This window comes from Carlito syrichta, unplaced genomic scaffold (assembly GCF_000164805.1).
Source record: "Carlito syrichta isolate Samal-C Ts95f unplaced genomic scaffold, Tarsius_syrichta-2.0.1 Scaffold290399, whole genome shotgun sequence".
Lineage (NCBI taxonomy): Eukaryota > Metazoa > Chordata > Mammalia > Primates > Tarsiidae > Carlito > Carlito syrichta.
The window spans coordinates 456,609-478,045 of record NW_007234495.1 but is presented as its reverse complement, the minus strand read 5'-3'; the positions used below and the strand labels follow the sequence as shown (position 1 = coordinate 478,045).

Genomic DNA, 21,437 nt, shown 5'->3' with positions numbered 1-21,437 from the left:
TGGTTTTAGTCAGTACACACTTGGCATTAGATGCCATGTGATTTTGTAGGGCAGCTATATTTAAAAGTTGCCGGTACCACTTAGCTCAAACGGGAGAAGCCAAAGTTTCCTCGCTGTATGAACCAATTAGTGTCACACAGGAACTACACGTAGACGTCTTCATCCAGATGAATATTTTCTTCAGTTGCATTCTCAGAGACAGGGAGGGAAGTCAAAAGAAACTCCTGGGAAGACAGATGGATGAATAGAGTTGGGTAAAAAAGAATGGCAATTTAGGGGACTGAGAAACAATTGTATCCCTTGAATTCAAAAACTGGAAAACAGAGTTTCAAATGCAGTTCTTGAATTTTTTTTTCCTTTTTTCCTCTCTCTCTCTACTTTTCATTCTCTTTTGTATGCATAGCTCAGAGGAATGATTTCAAATAGAAAAGAGGATTTGCTTATCTGTGATAGGAAAGAGTGAATGACTAAACTGTATATTGTATCCCACAGGAAGATCCTCTGGCTTTTTTTTTGCCTAGCCTTGACTTTTACTGAACCACCTGTAGAGTCATAAAATTTCCAGGGCTTTGAAAAACCTTTTCAGTCACCAATGGCAGCTTTCTTATTTTGTGAGGAAAAGGAGTGGTACAGTGACTTGTCCTGGGAACGTACTCACTACTTAATGCTGGGATTATAACACCCATTCAGCTTTCGCCTGTACCTGGTTTCCTCATGAAATTTCCATAGGCTTTTAACATACTTTCATAAATTTACCATACTTTGCCAAATTTTATATATAATTGCAACAGCACTCTAATGACTTATCTATACCACATTGTATGTGAGATTCAGTTCCATTAACATCAAAAAGAAAATTAAGATGGAGAAAGTCATTAGACTTTCAAAATTTTGTAATAGAAATGTGATACAATATGAATAGTTGTATCCATTTGTTTTACATATATTGAGGCTTACATGTAGGCATGTAATTCTATAACTTAAAATAAGTCATAGTTGCCTAATTTTTCCCAAATATATGTTTCAAGGTCTGTATTTAACCTGTACTAATTGACGATGTAAAGTATGGAAAATACTTGTTGCAAAATTATAGACTTTATTTGTTAAAGAAGTTAAAATGCAATCTGAATCAATTGCATTAAACTTTGAATATGACTTTGAACAACAACTTTCAAGCCCAAGTAATTTTATGGGGAATCATTTCCAAATGAGCCAACATATAAAAAAGAAAAAAACAGATAAAAATGCTCTAATGGCTTTTCTAATATAGTTACAGCCATGCTCACTTGAATCCTAAAAATGCTTTGGTCTATATTTTTAATGACTGAGTCACTTGAAATCTGTTGATAATTATGGAATAGTTAAAAAGGACTTTGAAATGACATTTTCAGCTAGTAGTTTACACTGTGTTCAGGAGGGACATGCATGTGCCTGTAACTGGAAAATAGGAACTGCAGAAGTGTGATGAGTTTCTAATTTTAATATAAATCAAGGACAGAATTCACACCTGGCTACAGTCATGTGACTTTTAGGAAGAAAATGGATGTCTATATTGTGTTATATTCCTTTCCTACACATGGTCAGTGCCGATTACTAGAATGGCTCCCTAATGTCGTGAACTAAAATATTTCCTCCTTATGAGCTTTGATTGGCTTTCTTTTTCCTAAAACCACTGCTCCTTGGTTACTTAGTCCTCAAGACTCTGACCTTTCTTTGCCACATTCTCACCCACCATTATCTTAACTCATGTTCTAGTCACATTGATTTGGCAGCTGGGACATTGATTTGGTTCTGGGACTTCAGTGACTTCGCCTTGTCTAGCTCCTGCCATTCCTCTTCCCAGGATGCTTTTCCCTCCTTTCTGTGCTCATATTCCTCTGCCCCTTAAGATCATGTAAAATTCCACCTTTTCCGTGAAATCTTCCCTTTGGGCTCCAGGTATGGAATATTTTCTCTTCGTTTGAATTCTTATGTTGCCTTATCTCTGCCATATTATGTTCCTTATACCTTTCCATTTTTAATTTTTGTGATACAAGAGTATACCCTCTTCCTTGAAGACAGGATCCATGCTAAATGTAGCATAGTCTTCTGGTGCCCAGCATGGAGCTTGCCACATCAGAGGCATTAATGAAAAGTTGTTGAATGACATTATTTCCCCTTTCTTCTGATCATTCATTCATTCAGACAACTGCTTCCTATTGGCATTGTTGTATTTGATGATGCTTCAAAGTGTCCCTAGTTGATAGATTGATAGCAGTTTAGTTTTTGTGAATGCATGTGTGAGTACGTAGTTTATATTACAATGTATTTGTGGTGTAATAAATACGCACCACAAATACCTCAGTGAAAATCTATTGGTAAAGGTGAGGATTAAGTAGTAATGAAACTAACACTTGTTGAGTGGGTGATACAGATGATGTCTTTTCTTAAACTCCTTACAGGCATTATGTCAATTAATCCTTATAATAACATGATTAGATGGCTGACTGCCTCCTCCATTCTACCCACCCCCGCCCCCATAATGAAACTAAAGGTCCCAGAGATTGAGTGGTTTTTCCAAAGGCCCCACACGTGGTTATTTGCAAAGCTTGAATTTTAACGAAAGTCCTTCTAAACCCAGAACCATCTCTTAACCATCTAATATGAATGTAGTAAAACTCATTTATGCGGAGAAGTTTAATTATAACCTCAACTCTCCAAAATTCAGCATGAAACCAGAAGCAAGCAAAGAAAATAAAACAAAAAAACTTTGGGGTAACCAGAACAATAATTTTAATAAACTATGTTACCTGTTTTCCCAGGCCACAGCAGGTTAAAAGTAGCAAACTAGTCTCAGGTCATGTGTGGAGGCAAGTTGTTAGATATAGGCTCAGTGACAGCAGATGGCCTGATGTTAGGGCAGTAATGAAAATCCTAAAAAGCAGACACAGAACTATATTACTGTGAAGCTCATTAGTGGCTATTCATAATGACAGTGACCCTGAGTCTTCAAGAAAGAACTGGGAATTATACTTAGTATATTCTGGTTAAAACAGCAAGGTATGGGTAAGGCACCCTTGAAAGACTTCCAGAAGAAGCAGATGTAGGGCCATGGGATAAAAGAGGAATCTGACTTCAATTTTCTGTAACTTACTTATGTAGCATTTCTTAGTTCCTGAAAGGGCATATTACTGATTGTATGTGTAAGAGTCAATGAAATCTGTAAATATGAACAGCACCACAACAAATGTTAGAATGAGTCTCTTTTTTTATAGCTTTAATGTGTGTGTATGTGGTTTTTTGTTGTTTTGTTTTAGAGCTTTGACAGACTCAAAGTCTTTTGGTGAAAGGTGATTTCATTCCCTACCTACTTCTTGTGTCAGTCTTTTGGCTCTCATATTTTTCTTTCCTAATTCCATAGGCAAAGATTCTTCCTAGTAAACTGCCAACTTCGATAACAAGCATTCCTCCCCTTTCATAAAGGCATCCGGATTTCCTTTTTTTTAATATATATTTTAATTTTCAAACAAACAAGCAAGGAACATAGGACCCTGAGCCAGGCCCTAGTAGGGAATGATGTTCTTTCTTGACTGAATTTAGAAAAACAAGCCTTGAGAAAGAGCCCATTGTATAGTTTCAAACCACAGGGGCTGGCTTTGCTGGTGTCTGATTCTCTACTTCTGGAATACCCTGGACCTCAGGAACTCACCAGCGCTTTTCCAGCTCCCAGATGGTCAGGATGGGATCCAGTCTTTAATGGGGCCCAATTGACACTGATCTGAATCCTGGGAAGAGAACTGGAGAAAGTTTATTTAAAAAATGAATTACAAAATAAATAAATGAACCCACAAAACCAGGACTATTTGAGGTATAATGTATTTATTTTAGTCTTTTTCTCCCAAATCTGTTATTTTGAAAGATGATCTTATTGTTGTTGTTTTTTTTGTACAATTAACTGCATTGATTTAGGGACTTGGTTTGATTCCTGGTCAAAAAACTGGGCAATATATTTCTGTGAATGCTTAATGAGGATACCAGGAAGTTTATGGTGGCAAAGTAAAAAGTTTTTGTTTGGGGGGAGGGTTTAGAAACAAGAATTTTGAATGGATTGCTATTACTTCTTTTTTGTAGATTCATAAAGGACTTTAGTGAATCTTTATCTTATTTATTAGTGGTGGTTAATGGCTTTATGATATTTACTTACGCGATGTTCAACACGTATTTATTGAGTACTTACTAGTTCCAAGGCCCCATTCGACACTGGGAATACAATGAAAATAAGAAAGGACAAATTCGTATTCTCATGGGGCTGTTATTCTACTTAGGGGACACAGACAATAAATAGAAAAGTATATCTACATTTCTCTACCTATCTGTGTCTATGTCTAGAGAGAGAGAAAAAACTTTGACAGTGTTAAGTAACACTGCTGACTATTCAAAAGCTAGGTTTTAAATCCCCTATTTAACTCAATTCCTGAGACTTGAGTTTCAAAAGTCTCCTCTGACATTCATACATAGTTTATCTTTGAGGATTCATGTGACTCAACATATTTTGCTAAACATTGGTTTAAAGTTATTTTCTTGAAAGGACAAAAGGAAACCAGAATGTTTGTGAAACAGTAAATGCCTCCACCAGCTTTCTCTCACGTTCCCTGAGAAACCATATACAGCCTCTGAGACAGGCAGTTCTTGGGAACGGAAGAATCTGTGTTATGAAACCCAGAGAATTCTGCCTAGGGATCAAACCAAAAAACACTGAGAAGCTCAGGAGAAGAGCTGGCATCCCCTGATTTATGCTGTATCCACTTCAGGAAAATTGAGATATAATATGGAGGTTCATCCAGGATGGTCGCCAAGAATATAGACTTTTCATATTTCCTTCAGGAACTCCTGAAAATGATATTTTTGAAATACCACACCTAACTGTAAAAAGATGCATATTTCCGAATAGAGGGAAAACAGGTTTGCTTGTTCAGTCACCATCATTGTAGTAAGTCTTTAAAAATCCCTAGTTTGATTTGGTTCCAGAGCCTTAATTATGCTTTTATGTTACAGTTTCCTTATTTAAGTGTCTGCTTCATGTCCAACATTCAGTACCCCCTGCCTATCTCAAAAGAGATGGATATTATTACTCTAATTGAGGAGGAGAGAGAATGCTGTGAGAATTATTAATATATAAATTAAAAAATTAATCTGGAAAGTGCTTTAGGGTCCCTAGGGAAGCCCTACCCAAACACAAAGCATATTTAATATTATTATTAGTACCTCTACAGAGCAGATAGGAGCTGATGCAGTATAAGTTTGATAAACTGAGGCACATATGGTGACAGTGAGTGAATGAGCTAGCTGCCTTGGAACTCAGACCCTTGGATGGGTAACATCTAAAAATCACCATAGCAGTGCCTGCTCTAGGCGTTTTCTACTCGTAAATGTTAATTATTTTTCCAGAGGAAAAAAATCTTTCTTTTCTTTTACTCTTTCACTTTGAGTCTTTGCTTGTCTTGGACTTTTTTTTTTTTTTTAATAGCTTTTTAGTGTTGAAGAGGATTAAGGTTAAAATATTAAATCCTATGACAAGTAATGAAAAATCATTGGTGTGCTTTTTAGTAATCTCAGTTATTTTTTGACTTTGTGGTTTGGAACATCAAATTACATTTATGTAATTTATGGAAAATGTACCTAAAGACTTATCTTAGAATTACTTTTTTGTTTTCTTGGGGAATCATTCTCAGCTTACCTTTCACCAGTGAGAAAAGTTTTTGAGTACCTGCTATGTTCTCAGGACCTCTGAGGTTTAGAAGCTGAAGGTACAATCCATGCTCTCACAAGCAGGTTAGGGTGCAAAGTACATGTACCGCGACGTATGGAAAAACAACAAACAGTCCTATGGAGAGACAATCCTGGTTGTATAATGATGATCATTAAGTCAGGTCAACTTGTTGCTTCTAGGCGATTCCTTGATCATGTGTATTTTCTTTCTTTCATTTTTTAAAAATTTTTTACTTTGAGTTGGAGTCTAACTCTGTTGCCCAGGCTGGAGTGCAGAGGCACACTCATGGCCACCACAGCCTCGACCTACTGGGTTCAGGCAATTCTTCCACCTCAGCCTTCCAGGTAGCTAGAACTACAGGTGCACGCCCCCACGCCTGGCTAATCTTTTTATTTATTGTAGAGATGAGGTCTCACCAAGTTGCCCAGGCTGGTCTCGGACCCCTGAATTCAGGCAATCCTCTTGCCTCTGTCTCCCAAAGTGTTGGATTACAGGTGTGAGCCACCAAACCTGGCTTGATCATGTTTCTTGGAACTCATTTCCCTCAGCTATGATTCAGCTAATAACCATTCCTGTCCCAAATGCTGCAAGGTATAAATCACTGGACGAGCTTAACACAGTACATGGCACTTGGGAAGAAGACATCGAAAGGTCTTTATTGCTGAAGTCATCATCAAGTTCATTACCATCACCAGTTTAATGAGAACTAGAGTGATACAGAGAGTAAATGTCATCGGCTCTCAGCAAAGAAAGCAATTCCCAAGACTTGTCCTTTCTCCCCAGGAATCTACAACATGTTTCCATGAATGTTTCTAAACACCGGGTACTACCATATGGGTCATACTTTCGATACCACAAGAGGTTTTACAAAAACCTCTTGGAGAGTTGTCCCCTTCCCTGCTCTTTTCTGAGCTTCCAGACTTTGCAAGTTGCCCCTTTGGAGTTCCACGTGAGCAGCTGCATAATCCACCGTGCATTCTCTCTCCTGTGTCCAGAATTTGGATTGAGGAGAGGCCCCATTCTTCTGCCTCTATGTGGGGACTTCAGTTCTCTCACGTCCTTAAGCCCAGAAGCCACAGTGAGTGTGCCTCATCTGACCAACCTTCACAGGGCTCTTCTGGTCCTGTACTCTGTGTCTGGAGAAGACAAAATGCCTATACAGGCACTTGGAGGGAGCAGAATTGTTGCTGCTGGCAAGTCCTTGGCGAGTCTTTGGCATACTGGCAGCCTCACCTGGGGTCCTGCAGAGACCATGTGTGTTTCATCTTAATGCCACACTTAAAAGTTATTTCTTCTTAATGTACTGTTAGTGCACTTTTACTCTTGAGCAGTTGGAGAATTCAGAGACATGCAAAGAAAATAGAATTACCTATAACTTTACCGTCTAGAGCAGGAATGTCCAACCTTTTGGCTTCCCTGGGCCCCGTCGAGTAAAGAAAATTGCCTTGGGCCACAAATAAATTGTATAATATAGTTAGTGTACATACAGAAGACTAATTTTTTATGTATTTTATTATAAAGTTTAGAAGAATGAGAGCAACATGAAACTAGTGGGAAATTTGACCTTGTTTTTATAAGACTAGTTTATCAATGTCTGGTTCAGTGGGAGTGGTTGCAATTTTTAGTGAGTTCTCAAGGTGCACATCAGAAATGTTTGTTTGAATTTTGCTCTTCAAATGCTTCATAATTAAAAACAGCTGCTCACAAATATATGTGCTGCCAAAAAGTAATGTCCTAAATAAGGCTTGATCATGAACTTCAAAAATGGAACTATGCATGGTGACACAAAGAAATAAATGCTAAAAAATGTATGATGTTAAAAGATTTTGTGGGGCACATTACTAGCTGTCCTGGGCTGCATGTGAGCTGGACATGCCTGATCTAGAGGTAAGTTCTGTTAACATTTTGGTGTTTTTCTTTGTAGTCTTTCTTCCATGCAAATATATACCCAATTCTTATGTAATCACATGTAATACATATTTCCCCAAACTGATATTATTCTAGTTTTCATTTTTAGTAATATTTTTCTCATAGTAAAAATAATAGATTTGTATGTACAAATTTATTTATTGCATAACTATTTACATAATTAGTATTTCCTGTACAAGTTTGGGGAATTTATATACACGCAAATATACACACGTGGGAAGAAGAAAGAAATAGAGAGAGAAGACAAATTATATCTAATGTCGTCAGTCTGGAAATAAACATTCATAGCATTTAGTATAGATATTTTGTGGAGTCCTTTTTAAGTATTACTTTTAAAACTTTCTTTTCTTTATTTCATTTTCTCACTGGAGTCACAGACCTTCAGACATCTTCTTTTTAACCATTTAGATGAAATATGAGCTCACACTGGGATCTGAGTGCTGAGCCAGTCAGATAATTAATATTAAGAAAAACTTAGGTAGAGAATGAGAATTAAATATTATCAGTTTAAGAACAGCGGAATCTTGTAGATAAAGATTACTCTGTCTAGTGGAGTCAAAGATCTAGTAGAATTCTGGCTAATTTACATATGTATTTATTCCAGAAATATTTTAAAAATATCCTGTATGTAAGGCATTAAGTTGACTACCTTAGAGGATACAAATGTGAATTAGACTCTGTTCCTGATCTCAGGAACTGTATAATTGGAGGAAAATACGTAAGTAAATCTTTATGGCACAAAGCAAAATAGGCAACTGTGATGTTTAGTATTAGACAAAACTTACTAGAAAGAGAACATATGGTTGTAATCTTAAAGAACATGCAGGTTATTAGTAGGGAAGTATTTAGGTAAGGGATGATATGAACCAAGCAAAGGTGTGAGGCAAGGGTGTGGTGTGCTTGTGTATCCACATGCCCTACACTCCAGTATGTGAAAAGTCAAAGTGGGAGTCAAGGGAGATTGGAACACCCTAAATATCATTATGTCAAGGAGTTTGAACTATATAGTAGGCAAAAGGGAAAGTTGAGGATTTGGGTCAGGACATGACGTGATGAGATTGATTTTGAATCTCATCAACTAGATAGAAGATGATAGCTTGAGTCATACTGAGTTGGAGGTGACAAGAACACATGCATGAGATTCTGTTACTCTGTTTTTTGGTGCTTGGCCAAAGAGATCAAGTCTACAGGTGTAGATTTGGAATCAGTTTAGCTGAACTGGTTTAGCCAATGGGTGAACTCAAGAAGTGTTAGGCAAGTAAAAAGAGGAAAAAAAATAGGACAAAATCTGTGAAATTTCTACAATTAAGTTAGCAGAAAAGTAAAGCAAATGAGGAAAACCAAAGTCATCAGGAATCAATGAGTAAACTCTAGAAAACATTTATAGGCGTAAGAGATTAATTTTCATCCTAGAGTTTCAAATAATATTGGTTAACTTGCTTGACCATCAGCTGTTCTCATCTGGAATACAGAGACCATAAGGATGAGTTTTAAAAGCTAGGGAAGCCGGGCTCGGTGGCTCAGCCTGTAATCCCGCGCCTTTGGGAGGCTGAGGTGAGTGGATTGCCTGATCTCGCGGGCTCGAGACCCGCCTGGGCAGCAAGACCTCATCTCTACAATAAATCAAAAAATCAGCCGGGCGTGGTAGCACTTGCCTGTAATTCCGGCTACTTGGAAGGCTGAGGCGGAAGGATCGCCGGAGCCCAGCAGGTCGAGGCTGCGGTGGCCGGGAGCGGCCACTGCACTCCAGTCTGGGCGACAGAATGAGACTCAAAAAAAAAAAAAAAAAAACCTAGGGAATATTATGAAAGTGCTTTGCTAAACCATCAGACACTTTGTGAGCCTTAATTCTTAGAATTAATGTCACTGAAGTGAAAGAAATAGTGAATTCCAAGAAGGGAGAAAGTGTCAGATGCTACAGAATTTCAGAAGAATATTTATTTCTAGCTCCAGTAGTTTGGTTTGTAATTTAGGGAAGTTAAGTCAAATAACGAATCTGTTCTGTAATCACCTAAAAGAGTTTTTAACAAAGTGTGAGGCATGTGCCCTGATAGTTTAGGAGACAATTTTGGATTTGACACAGACATTAGAAGGAGCTAAATCACATGGTAAGAAAGTTAGCTTCCTTTTGATTTCTCTTTGAATCACTTATTTTGTTTCTCTTTTCATCTTTATTTCATTCCATAATTCTGATTTATGTAGATAAAGTCTCAGTTGGGGCAAACAAGTTTTTAACATGTAACACCAGCTAATCACCATTTTCAATAAACTCAGGTTGTCAACCGTCTCCAACTAGAATATATATTATATTAACTGTAAGATTACCATCTATAATAATACATTCTTATTTTAGCAGGAGATACCAGTTTTTCAATTATGGTAATGATATCATGTTTTATTTGAAAATAAGTTTAAGTTTTTTAAACGAAAAGGTAGTCACTTAAAAAAATATTCAGTACATAATTGCATAGGTGGTATATAAACAGCAAAACTGAGAAAGATGTAATTCAATGACAGAAGTTTGGAAAATTTAGCCTAGTCCTCCCTCCCTGTGTTGTTCAGTGACCGCCCTTAGTTCAACTAGGCTGGAAGAATGTATGAAATTTATCCTGGGATTTGGGGGCTTGGGATTCTATACCCACAGATCTAGAAACTGTCCTTCCTCTGAGATGTCAGGTCAATATTCAAAGCCAATAGACATTTCTGGACTTCTGTGTCCTTAACTGTCAAAATGAGATTAGCTTTAAATGATCACAGTCATTCCTTCCACCAATAAATTCCATGGTTCTCTCAGTGATTAGTAAATAAGCCTACGATTTCAAATTGATAAGAGTATTAGCTAAAGTGTTTTTTTCTCTGTAAGTATGTGTCAGTGCTGGAGACTATTCCCAAGCTAACATCCACAGCTAGGAAAACATCAACAAATTCATTCTCTAATTTTGAATCAGATTCTACCTCATTTGTACAAGGATAGTTGTTTCAAGAAGAAATCTCTTCTTTAGTTGGAGCAATTAGTTAAAATGAAAATGAAATTGTAAATGAAAATTTGTTTGAATTTCCTGAGTTTAATGCTTTATGCTAACGCCCCACTCTCACTTCATAGTTTTATTGCTGCCATATCTAATCAATTTGTAAACCCCATAAAGTTTTTTCCTCAGTATATCAACTCATACGTATTAAGTCCTTGTACTTGGAAAAAAAACTTTCATCCATCTATTTACTGATATATTTCAATCTTTTAAAATGTATTTTTCTCCCAAAAAGGGAGGGTGGGTGAAGTGTTTTCTAACAGGCTGAAAGTTCTTCTAAGTATTATTGTGCGCTAAGGTTACCCTACATTCCAAGAAACTCTTAAATATAGAAGTATAGGGCTGGGCTCAGTGGGTCAGCCTATAATCAAAGCACTTGGGGAGGCCGAGGCGAGTGGTTTGCTTGAGGCCATGGGTTCGAGACCAGCCTGGGCAACTTGGTGAGACAATAAGTAAAAAATTAGTCAGGCATGGTAGTGTGTGCCTATAGTTCTGACTACTTGGAAGGCTGAGGCAGATGGATCACTGAAGCCCAGCAAGTTGACACTGGGGTGGCTGTGAGTGTGCTACTGCACTACAGCCTGGGCGATGGAGTGAGACTCCAACTCAAAAAAAAAACAATTAGAAGCATATCTTCTATTTGGAATATAACAAATGGCACCCCCCATCAGCAAAAACATAACAGAGGACTAGGCAATAGATGAAAAATGGAAACAGCATAGATATAGAAAAAACACACACACAAATTTTGGATCTGAAGAAACTGAATTTGCTACTACCTTAAAAAGTTTCTATATGAACAATTTCTTCTCTGCGATTAGAAAGGAAGTGTCTGCCACTCTTTTTTTTTTTTTTTAACTGTATGGGTGTCATCTTTTGCTCTAACTTGCACTAACAAGAGTAATATTATGCAAGCAACTTACTCATTTTAAGATTCTGTTTTCATATGAATAAAATGGATAAAAATACAATCATCGTTCTGACTAAATTAGTATGTAAAATCTCCATTTAGATACCTCTTGGGTTCTCAACAAGTTCCCAACATTGCAGTAACACTATGTGAACAGCTGAGATTAACATGCACTTGATTTGGGGAAGATTATCTTTCACTGCCCTTCAGAACCTCTTTCCTCTCTTATTCTCTATATAATATTACACTTGATTTCCTGGTTTCTATGCTTACAGATTATAAGAGCAAAATTAGAAAGTGCAAAAAACACCGCCATACGCAGTGACTCATGCCTATCATCCCAGCACTTTGAGAGGCAGAGGCAAGAGGATTGCCTGGGCCCAGGGGTTCGAGACCAATCTGGGCAACTTGGCAAGACCTCATCTCTACAGTAAATAAAAAAATTAGCCGGGTGTGGTGGCACATGCCTGTTGTTCCAGCTATTTGGAAGGATAAGGTGGAAGGATTGCCTGAGCCCAGCAGGTTGAGCCTGTAGTGGCCATGAGCATGGGACTGCACTCCAGCCTGGGCAACAGAGTGAGACTCTGCCTCAGGAAGAAAAAAAAAACAAGCGTGCAAAGAACACCAAAAGGAAAAAAGACAAAGAAGTGGAATAAAATAGAAAACATTTCAAAATCATAGCTGTCTGGAGCTATTTAGTGCAAGGGAAAGTAGCCCTTCTTACCTCCATAATCACTCAGGCCTTTTCTATATTACAGATGATGTCTTGATTTGCCAAGGCTATGTAAAATTACATACACTTTACTTATTTTGGAAAGCATACAATGCATTTTGGAAGAATTACAATAATAGTGGAACAACATTTTAAGATTTTTTTTTTTGCACTTTTATGGGCAAATTCTTAGCCAGCCAAAACACTCAGCCATGGAGATAAACTCAGTCTCCAGGGGTTCCACATAAGTCTGTCTTACTGATACATCTTTGCACATTTTCAGCAAATAAGCTGAGGCTCTGTATATTCTTTGCCTAGGAAAGGTTAGGCATTTCTAATTAGTAAGTTAAAATGATTCTTATGCCGATGGCCATTTCTTTGTTTCAAGAAGGAACATTTGATAGAAATGACTTATGGACTTTAGCAGTGGGAATATTTTCACATCCTTTCCTCCAGGACATGGTGTATTCCCTCAAGACATGACTACAGCCATGGGGGACCCAGGAGCTGTATTTGACTTCTTGTGGTGTCATCTTTGACTCTCTGGACAAAACACTTGAACTGGGTCTTGTTTGCATGTTAAAATAAAAGCCCTTCCTAAGTCACCCCATGAGAACAGCACAGACATAAGTTAGTGTAAACTCATGTATACTGTGTAAATTACCCACTGTATACAGCACACTCAATAGCACAAGACCTAAGTGCATCTGAAAGGAGTTAAGGAGTGAACAGTTGCAGCCCCATAGCGAGACAAGATGTGGAATCTAGCATCTCCATGAGAGGTCAACCAGTCAAATACCAGGGCTGGATTTTTCAAAGAACCAGATAGTGCCAGTTTTATGGCGATTATTAACATTTTATTTATATAAACAAAGATGAGAGTAATAAAGAATACTCTTCACAGTGTAATCCAATTGCCAACAGAGTTCAGAAATGAACTTTCTCATTGTGCACATGGCAATGCCTAACGGACCAGTGATCATTTTGCAGCCTTCCCGGCCTTCCTTTGCCCTCTTATGGATAGTCCTGAGTTCTGCCAGATCCATAAGCTATTTCAGGGAGCTAGGTTCTTTGGTTTCCCTCCTAAATCTCTTTGTGCTTCTAGTGGTTAATGCAATGAATGATCTTGGGGTATTTCATACGTGTGTTCTGCAGCTAATCAGAGTGTCGTGGCCTACTGTTTTTCAGCCTCTGTGTTTTCCACATGTTGAAGGGCTCAGTTCAGACATCAGGCCTGTGCACTTCTGGAGAGCCACGACACAGCTTGGCTGATTTGGGTGTCTGCTTCAAACAGAGATTTTCCAAAGGATATCCTGTAGTAGATAAATCATTTCATTAGGCTCGGTTCCCCTTTCAAAGCAGGAAGCAGAGGGCCTGCCATGTAGGAAAACCCAGATAATGATGTTACGGTTGTACCCAGAGCGTTTGTAAATATTGTTGTCAGTGTCTTTCATATAGGTTCCATCAAGATGCTGTTTAAACATTGACAGGTTAATTATGTGTGTTAAAGCTTTGTTTGTAGAGAGCTGATAGGAAAGCTGTGATATGAGTCCTTTACATATTTCAGTGACAATTTTCCCTCCAAATGTCTCCTCCAGTTGATTACTCCTCATGCCATCCGTGTGCAGACCCCTCCTCGGCACATCCCTGGTGTTGTGGAAGTCACACTGTCCTACAAATCCAAGCAGTTCTGCAAAGGAACGCCAGGCAGATTCATTTATACAGGTAAGAACAACTGCATTGGTGAGCACGGAGCTGCCTTGGTCTTGTGGGACCTTTTACTTTACCATGTATGTATGAGGAGAGACCCCAAAAAATGGAATTTATTTCTAAAAAAATTGTGTATTTATTCTTACATGTTTAACATCAGTCACCTTCCAAGTACTCTCTGTTTGATGCAGTACACCTATTGAGACACTTTTTCCACTAATCAAAACAGTTTTTGAACTCTTCAGTTTTGATGCCTTTTAGTGCTTCTGCCATTTCCTGTTTCATCTTTTCCACATCAGCAAAATTTTTTCATTTGGGGAAATTAAAAAAAAAAAAAAAAGCTTTTTTCCCCCAGGTGAGACCAGTTGAATAGGGAGGGTAGAGCATGAGGGGCATGCCAATTTTGGTCAAAAAATTGCTCAACACCTGGTTCAATGTGGGCAAGTACACTCGTAAATTACCCATCATGAGATGGGCAAACCCATTGAAAGAATCTCCAAAGAAACACAAAACAACAACAACAACAAAAAACGATTCACCAAAGCCAAACACAGCCTCTCATAACATCCCTAGGTGGTACACTAATGCCAATGGGTTCCTAGAACACTTACCCAGTGAGGGAAAGCCTGTACTACAAGGGGTCCACCCTCCAAAAAATAATTCCTGTTTTTTGGGGGTCCCCCTTGCTTAAGTGCGTATTGTATTTTTTAATGTTTTCTGTTAAGATCTACTTTCTTTTTTTATTTCACCATATGTATGACCAAATGAGTTGCTTTGATTATTATTATCACTAAGAATCCATCTAGGCTTCATGTTGAGCAGTGGGAGCTGCTGAACTAATTGACTAGATACCTGAAGATGCAACATGAGAAATAAGAGAAGGGGAAAGAGGTGTTGACAAGCCTGAATCTCTCTGGATGCTAAGCCAGCTTATTGGAGTTTGTCTGTTTTGCCAAGTGGGGTTGTGCTCTAATGAATAGTGCAGCTTTCTTAGCTTTCTTCTAGCTTGCTCACAGCACTTGTATTAAGTAGAATTGGTAGTCTCCTTATTTAATTCTGAATTGATGCTTTCTTGCCCAGTAAGCTGCACTTTTTCCTCTCAAACCAGCCTTGGCACATGGGCGGTAAGAAGTTATAATCCCAGCACTTTGGAAAGCCGTGGTGAGAGGATTGTCTGAGTCCACGGGTTTGAGACCAGCCTAGGGAATTTGGCGAGACCTCATCTCTACAATAAATAAAACACTTAGCTGGGCATGGTGGCCTGTTGCCTATAGTTCCAGCTACTTGGAAGGCTGAGGTAGAAGGATTACCTGAGCCCAGCAGGTCAAGGCTGTGGTAAATGAGTGTGCCACTGCACTCCATGAGTGTGCCACTGCATGAGTGTGCCACTGCAGTCCAGCCTGGGTGACAGAGGGGAAGGACTCCAACTCAAAAAAAAAAAAAAGAAGCAGCTAGGATTACAGGGTGAATATGAATTCCCTTCCAACAGAGAGAACTAGGCAGGATATCTGGGGAAAATATATCAAGTACACAGGCTGAGCACCGAGCATGTATCCTAAGAGATCCCCAAATTGTTATGTGCAAACCAAATACCCAGGGATCGTTATGCAATTCAGATTCTACTGTCTTTAAGTCGTGATAGAACCTGAGATGCTTTATTCCACACAAAGTCCCAGGTGAGACTGATGCTGCTGGTCAAAGAACCACACTCGGAATAAAGTTCTGGGCCCTCTTTCCTAGTCCCAGATCTCATTTTCCATTCAATAAAAGATCACAAGTCCAGATTAAAGTTCAGAGAGGAAGTTGCTTTCACACAAAGAGATTCCACAGCAGTGGAGGGATAACTCTGTTAACAAATCCTAATGATAACTGTACAATTAAATGGACACATTTTATTTTGCTGTGACATTTTACTTCAAAGTATTTTTCCCTTGTATTAATACTAGAAGCAAAACAAAACATACATCTTAGTTTTACTCAGTGTTTCTCTTTCTTGCTATCTCTCAAATATAAAAAACAATTACTGCATCCTGACCCTTGGAAATGCCTCCCAGCCCTTTAAACAAAATGCAGGTTTGGTGCCTGCCTGACGATTAGTTTTAGTTAATTGAAAATTATAGGATTGACCCAAGAGGAAAATTTTGTTTGCACTCCAATCACTTTTACAAATTAAGGAAAATTACCACAATTTTGTTTAGCTAAGGTTTCACACTGAGTTCAAGAAATTAGCTCAGCCATCCCAACAAAGTCAGCACTTTGTTAGTGAGCACTTGAAAAAATAATAGTCTATCTGGAGTTGTGTGGTGTATACAAACGAAGCATAGAGAAAGCTATGATGCTTTATAGAACTAGGCCAAGTGTTTTTAATTAGGCTCATTGGCTCAGCGTAAGTTTTGAAGAACAATCAAACTAGCAGATTAGCTGTTTCTTTTAAAGCTAGGATTTCTTGCCATTCATTTTTCCCATGAGAACTTCTACATAGCACTATTTTTTTTTTTTTTTTTTTTTTTTACAAGCCTCATTTTGGGTCTGCAGGAAAAGGACCAATTGAAACTTCTGATACTGTAACATTCCCCGCCACCATTCCAATGGATGGGAGTTTTTCACAATGTTCTTCACTGAACTCGGTGTTCTGGAACATATTACAAAACCACAGAGGCCAAATGTTTTCTCTGAGAAGTTTGGACTCTGTTTTTGGCTGAAAACATTTAGGCCTCACTGGCTGCTTATTTACTCTGCTATTAAGAACAAGAAAAGGAGAAGAAAAAGAAGAAAATGCTTGTGTGGTGGGAGGTACAAGAGGCAATCAGCCATGGTTTCCGCTTTGGTGACAACGTCCCTGCCCATTAATGGTTCCATTTTGTGGTCAGGTCTCATTTAGAAGAAATTATTTTTAATCAGTGTTCAACAAAATATCCCCTAGAGCCACCTGGCCATAAAAGTTTTTTGTTTTTTTTTAAATCCCCATTAAATTACTAAAGTTCTCAAAAGGAAATAGCTAGGGACCCATCATTATTTGGAGTTTTTTTAACCATTAAAAAAATTACCATCAATTTAAGAAATCACATCTTGGGAAATCTATATCATGCTGGAATTAAGATCAAAGATGAAAGCGGCAGATTGGCAAGTCTAGAAATGTAGTTAAGGAAAAGAGCAGGAAGTTGGTGTGTATGCACGTGGGTACATGTGTGGGAAATTTAAAGTATGAGAAAACGCTTCTGGTGATCTGGCTTCAAACTGTGGGCAACACACAAGAAGACTTGGTTTCTTAAGTATTCTAGGTGAGAGTCTAACCTCCCCCCGAATTGGAAAAATAAAATTTTGAAGGAATTGGCACAAAGACTTTCCCACTGGTATAGTTGGCTGTTAACAGTTACTGGGACATCATATCATTTCTAACAAAAGGGAATCTCTGATTATTAGTGACCTGCACATGGGCCTTTTGATCATTAGCATTAAATACCACTATCACAGGTCGCTTGTTCATAACTGGGCTTCTGGCTCCTGTGACTTACTCAGTTTACCTCTGCCTGTCACCACTTCCTAGTTAAGGTATAGAGATGGCTCATAAAACCTCTGTGTTCTTTGTGTCCAAACAACCACTCAGGTCATCGTAAATGTACAGCACCCCTCCTCTGTTCACCTACAGAAGTTCACACTTCATTTTCTTTAATATTCATAGTATTTCAAGATGTGAGACTTGGTTTTCTGGCTTGGGTAAAGTGGAATGTCACTTGGACTTTTTCCCTTAAAAAAAAAAAAGGAGAGAAATATCATTGAGCCAAAAAATAACACCCCAAACTAAGGCCCTGTTGCTGTTTTTGGAGTATGCAAGAGAGAGTTTGCGTATGTAGCTGTGACTGTCTCTAAAAAAACGTAATCATTAAAAAAAAAGGAAAAAGGCAAAAACATCATGGCCTAATCTACACAAACAAAGGCAGACATTTTGGGGAGGGAGAAAAGAATTTAACTAAACACAGATTGCCTAAGTCTTATAGATTCACTTGTAGAAATGGTAAGCGCATTTCTCCACTCTCTATCATTGGTTCTTCAAACCAGAGACTCACAAGGACTCCGTAACTGCCAATGTGCCATTCCCTTGTGTTCGCCCAGAGTCACTGAGGAAAGTGAATCCCAACTAAATTAGAACCAAACAGCTCAATAGCACTTCCCAGATCTTACTTTTTTGTATCCAGTTATTCTGATATAAGTGCAGGGCAAGTCTGACTTTATATTTTCAATAAATATTTTCTAAGAGAGGGAAATAAAAACTCTTTCTAATTACAGGATTGTTTTCAAAGTCGTATAATCGTGTGTCTGGTCAGTCGATCCGATGGGAATTAAATCCACTGTCACCTCCACTGCCACTTAAGGACTATCCCAATACCTTTTTATTCTCACAGCTTATTTTCTTGCAGTAGTTACATCTTTAAGTGACTTGGATGTTTTAGAATCCTGATGTTTCCTGCCAAGCCCTAAGGAATCTTGGGGCTGATAAAAGACTCTTAGCGACCTTTAGCTGCTTCCTCAAAGTTTTTACAATTGGTTTTCCTGATAAGAGGCAGCCAATTTTAAAGGCAGGTTTTACCTTCATTCTAGTTATTTCTTCCCAGGAGAGGCCTCTATATCTGGGGAAAATGTGACTGGAAGAATGGGTCGCCAGGACGATGTTTGACCAGCCTAGGTATACTCAGAGCCATGCACCACCCTCCTCACCCCTATCCCCCTAAAAGCTGGTGAAAACCCTGATGGAGGGTCATCTAACAGCTCAGATGTTTGGTTTTGCCACTCGTCGGGTCCTTTCCACCACTGAATTCTCCCATTCGAAACAGTTTCAACATTTATCATAATACTATAAGAAAAGGATTGGCAGTAGTGGGACACTGCCTGGGAGGGGGAACATAACATCTTTAGGGTACCCACACTTTCCTGTATGACGTCCGTGTATGTACCTAACCCTCATTTGTACCCCACGTTTTTAAAAGAAAATAAAGTAATTTATATGTGTATATATATATATAACCAGTTTCTCCCAATTTCCTGTTCCTGCAGGAGGGCTAATGCAAATCCCTGAATATTAGCCTAAGACTGAACTTTGAAATACAGACTCTTCCTGGAAATACTTTCTGTTTATACCTTGTTTCCCTAAGAACTGCACATCATTTACCAGTGCGTAACACATTGCTCTTTGTATAGGAGAGGCTATTTTGTCTGAATATGCTCTGTGGAACTTGATACTTTTGCAAGACTTTCATATTTTCCTTTTTTTCTTCTCCCCAGCCCTCTTGTTTTTTTCCTGCTCCTCCTCCTCTTCCGTCTCGCGTTTTTCCTCTCCTTTTTTCTTTTCTCCCGCCCATCCGTTTCTTCCTCATTGCCAAGGAGACAGTACAGCATAAAGATTGAATGCTTGGTTTCAAGATGATGGATGTAGATTGAACTCTCAGCTTTGCCGTCTATTAAAGAGGTTAACCTTAGGATATCATATGATAATTCTGAACCATAGTCACTTCTTCTTTACAAGGGAATAATAATACCTGGCTGGGTTTGTTTTCAGGATCAGGTAAATGTATGGAAAGCACCTAGCATGAGGGTAGGTAGTAGTAGTTTTCATTAATAAATGGTAGACATTCTTATTATTATTCATTCATTCATTTATGCTAAACATGCATTGTTTATCACCTCCATCATCTTCCTAGAGGTCTAAGGAATATTTTTTAGGATTTCTAGTACCATAGTTATAAACATCAGTAAATTAAAGAAACAAGTAACACTGGTCAACCACAAATAAAAGGAGAAAAGTATAAATAAGGAAGCAAGAACATAAATTCATAAATGTGAATATAATAATTTGGTTATAACAAATATTTTCTCAGGAATGCCTCATACAACAAACATTTTAATAAGACAACCTGATATGTAAAGTTCTCTGGTGTTGATTTTTTTCAGGAACAACAATGCTTGTTCTCTTGTTTCCATCCCGAACTTCATCCCCTCTTCTGAAGGTCATACTTCCATGGGCACAGCCCATCACCGGTCTTCTTCAAATATATTCAGGTTATAATCAGCTTCAACTCCAAGTTCAAGAGGTTTCAGGTTTGAAGCTGTTTCTAGTTCTTGGAAACCTCCTTCACAAAGTGAAAACTGCCGTGTTGGGAATTAAGGAAGTCATCTGTTTTAGGGAATAAGTAGAGAGTTCTTGCCTAATGAATTTCCTGTTCTTTAGTTTCTTATACTAATTCATCGCCGCATTAAGCTTCTGAAAAGCCACTTTCATGTCAGTACCCTGCAGAGAAACCTTCCCTCTTTGCTCACTGTTGTAAGATGTAATCCAAAGCCCAATGCATGACTCCCTGTGCTCTGGGCCCAGGACTTGTTTTGCTCTCATCAAACCAGTTTCCTCACCGTGCCTCCTTCTCACTTACTATTTAGCTACTTAGGGCATGCTGATTCCCTTGAAGGAGCCAATTCTAACTCTGTTTTCTCTCTGAAGTATTCTCTGGCCACTGTAATATAGTGGACAGAGCACTGGGCTGATACCAAAGTGGCGCGTGTTCTAGGCCACCTCTGCTACTCACTGGCTGTGAGACTCAGAACAACTTGCTTATATGTCTGGACTCCAGCTTCTTCATGGTAAAATAAGCCAGTTGGACTTTGTGACTTTGATACTCGCAATGACTCAATTTGATTGACTAGAAGAATCTCTGTCCCTGGATATCTCTTGTCCTGGTGCTAAGACCACTCATTCATTATCTACTTCCTTATGCTGTTAGCTCTCTTGTTCTGGTCTTAGACAGATCAAGACAAATCACAAACCATCCACAAGCTTCATAAAGACAGAGAAAGTCCTCCCTGATCTTTTACTATTTTATACACTGTGTAGAAGCAACTTGACTCCATATTTTACTTGAAATAGGCATTCTCCAATAATTGATTGACATATTGCCCAGGATCAATGGGTCTTCATTGATTTTTGTGCTCTAGATGACACAGGATGTAAATAAGAACTGTTAATTAAGAATCTGTCTCTTTTTACTTGAAGTTTTACATGAATAGAGTCTAGTAGTTGTGGTTTCTGTTAAAGAAAAGTGGGACTTGGTCTATATTATAAATGCTCTTCACTTTCTTAATATTAAATGGAGATATTTACTCCTTAGATGCCATCATATATGTAATGTATGTAATGCAGTCCTGGCAATGCCTGGTCTGGTAAGAATGCTCCCCAAAAGTAAACTGGAAAAGAGAAAACCAGACAGTGGAGGTGTTACTTCTCTTGAAAATCCACAGAATTGGTTATTAGAGCACATTTTTTCTGGTGTTATAAGTGTCAGCTTTTATTAAGATTAAAGACATTGTTTCTTTCTAGGCATAAGAGTGGGAATCAAAAGACTTGGGTTATAT

The 21,437-nt window shown here is 38.4% G+C and overlaps 1 protein-coding gene across 2 annotated transcripts in view; it reads left to right on the top strand.

Annotated features, from left to right (window-relative positions):
* Nucleotides 1-21,437, top strand: part of LOC103256596 (transcription factor COE1) — a 410,447-nt gene that overhangs the window by 310,053 nt on the left and 78,957 nt on the right. For both annotated transcript variants that reach the window (XM_021710589.1, XM_008054427.2), the window contains exon 9: nt 13,928-14,054. In XM_021710589.1, the coding sequence (XP_021566264.1) occupies nt 13,928-14,054 (127 nt within the window). The remainder of the gene's footprint in view (nt 1-13,927; nt 14,055-21,437) is intronic.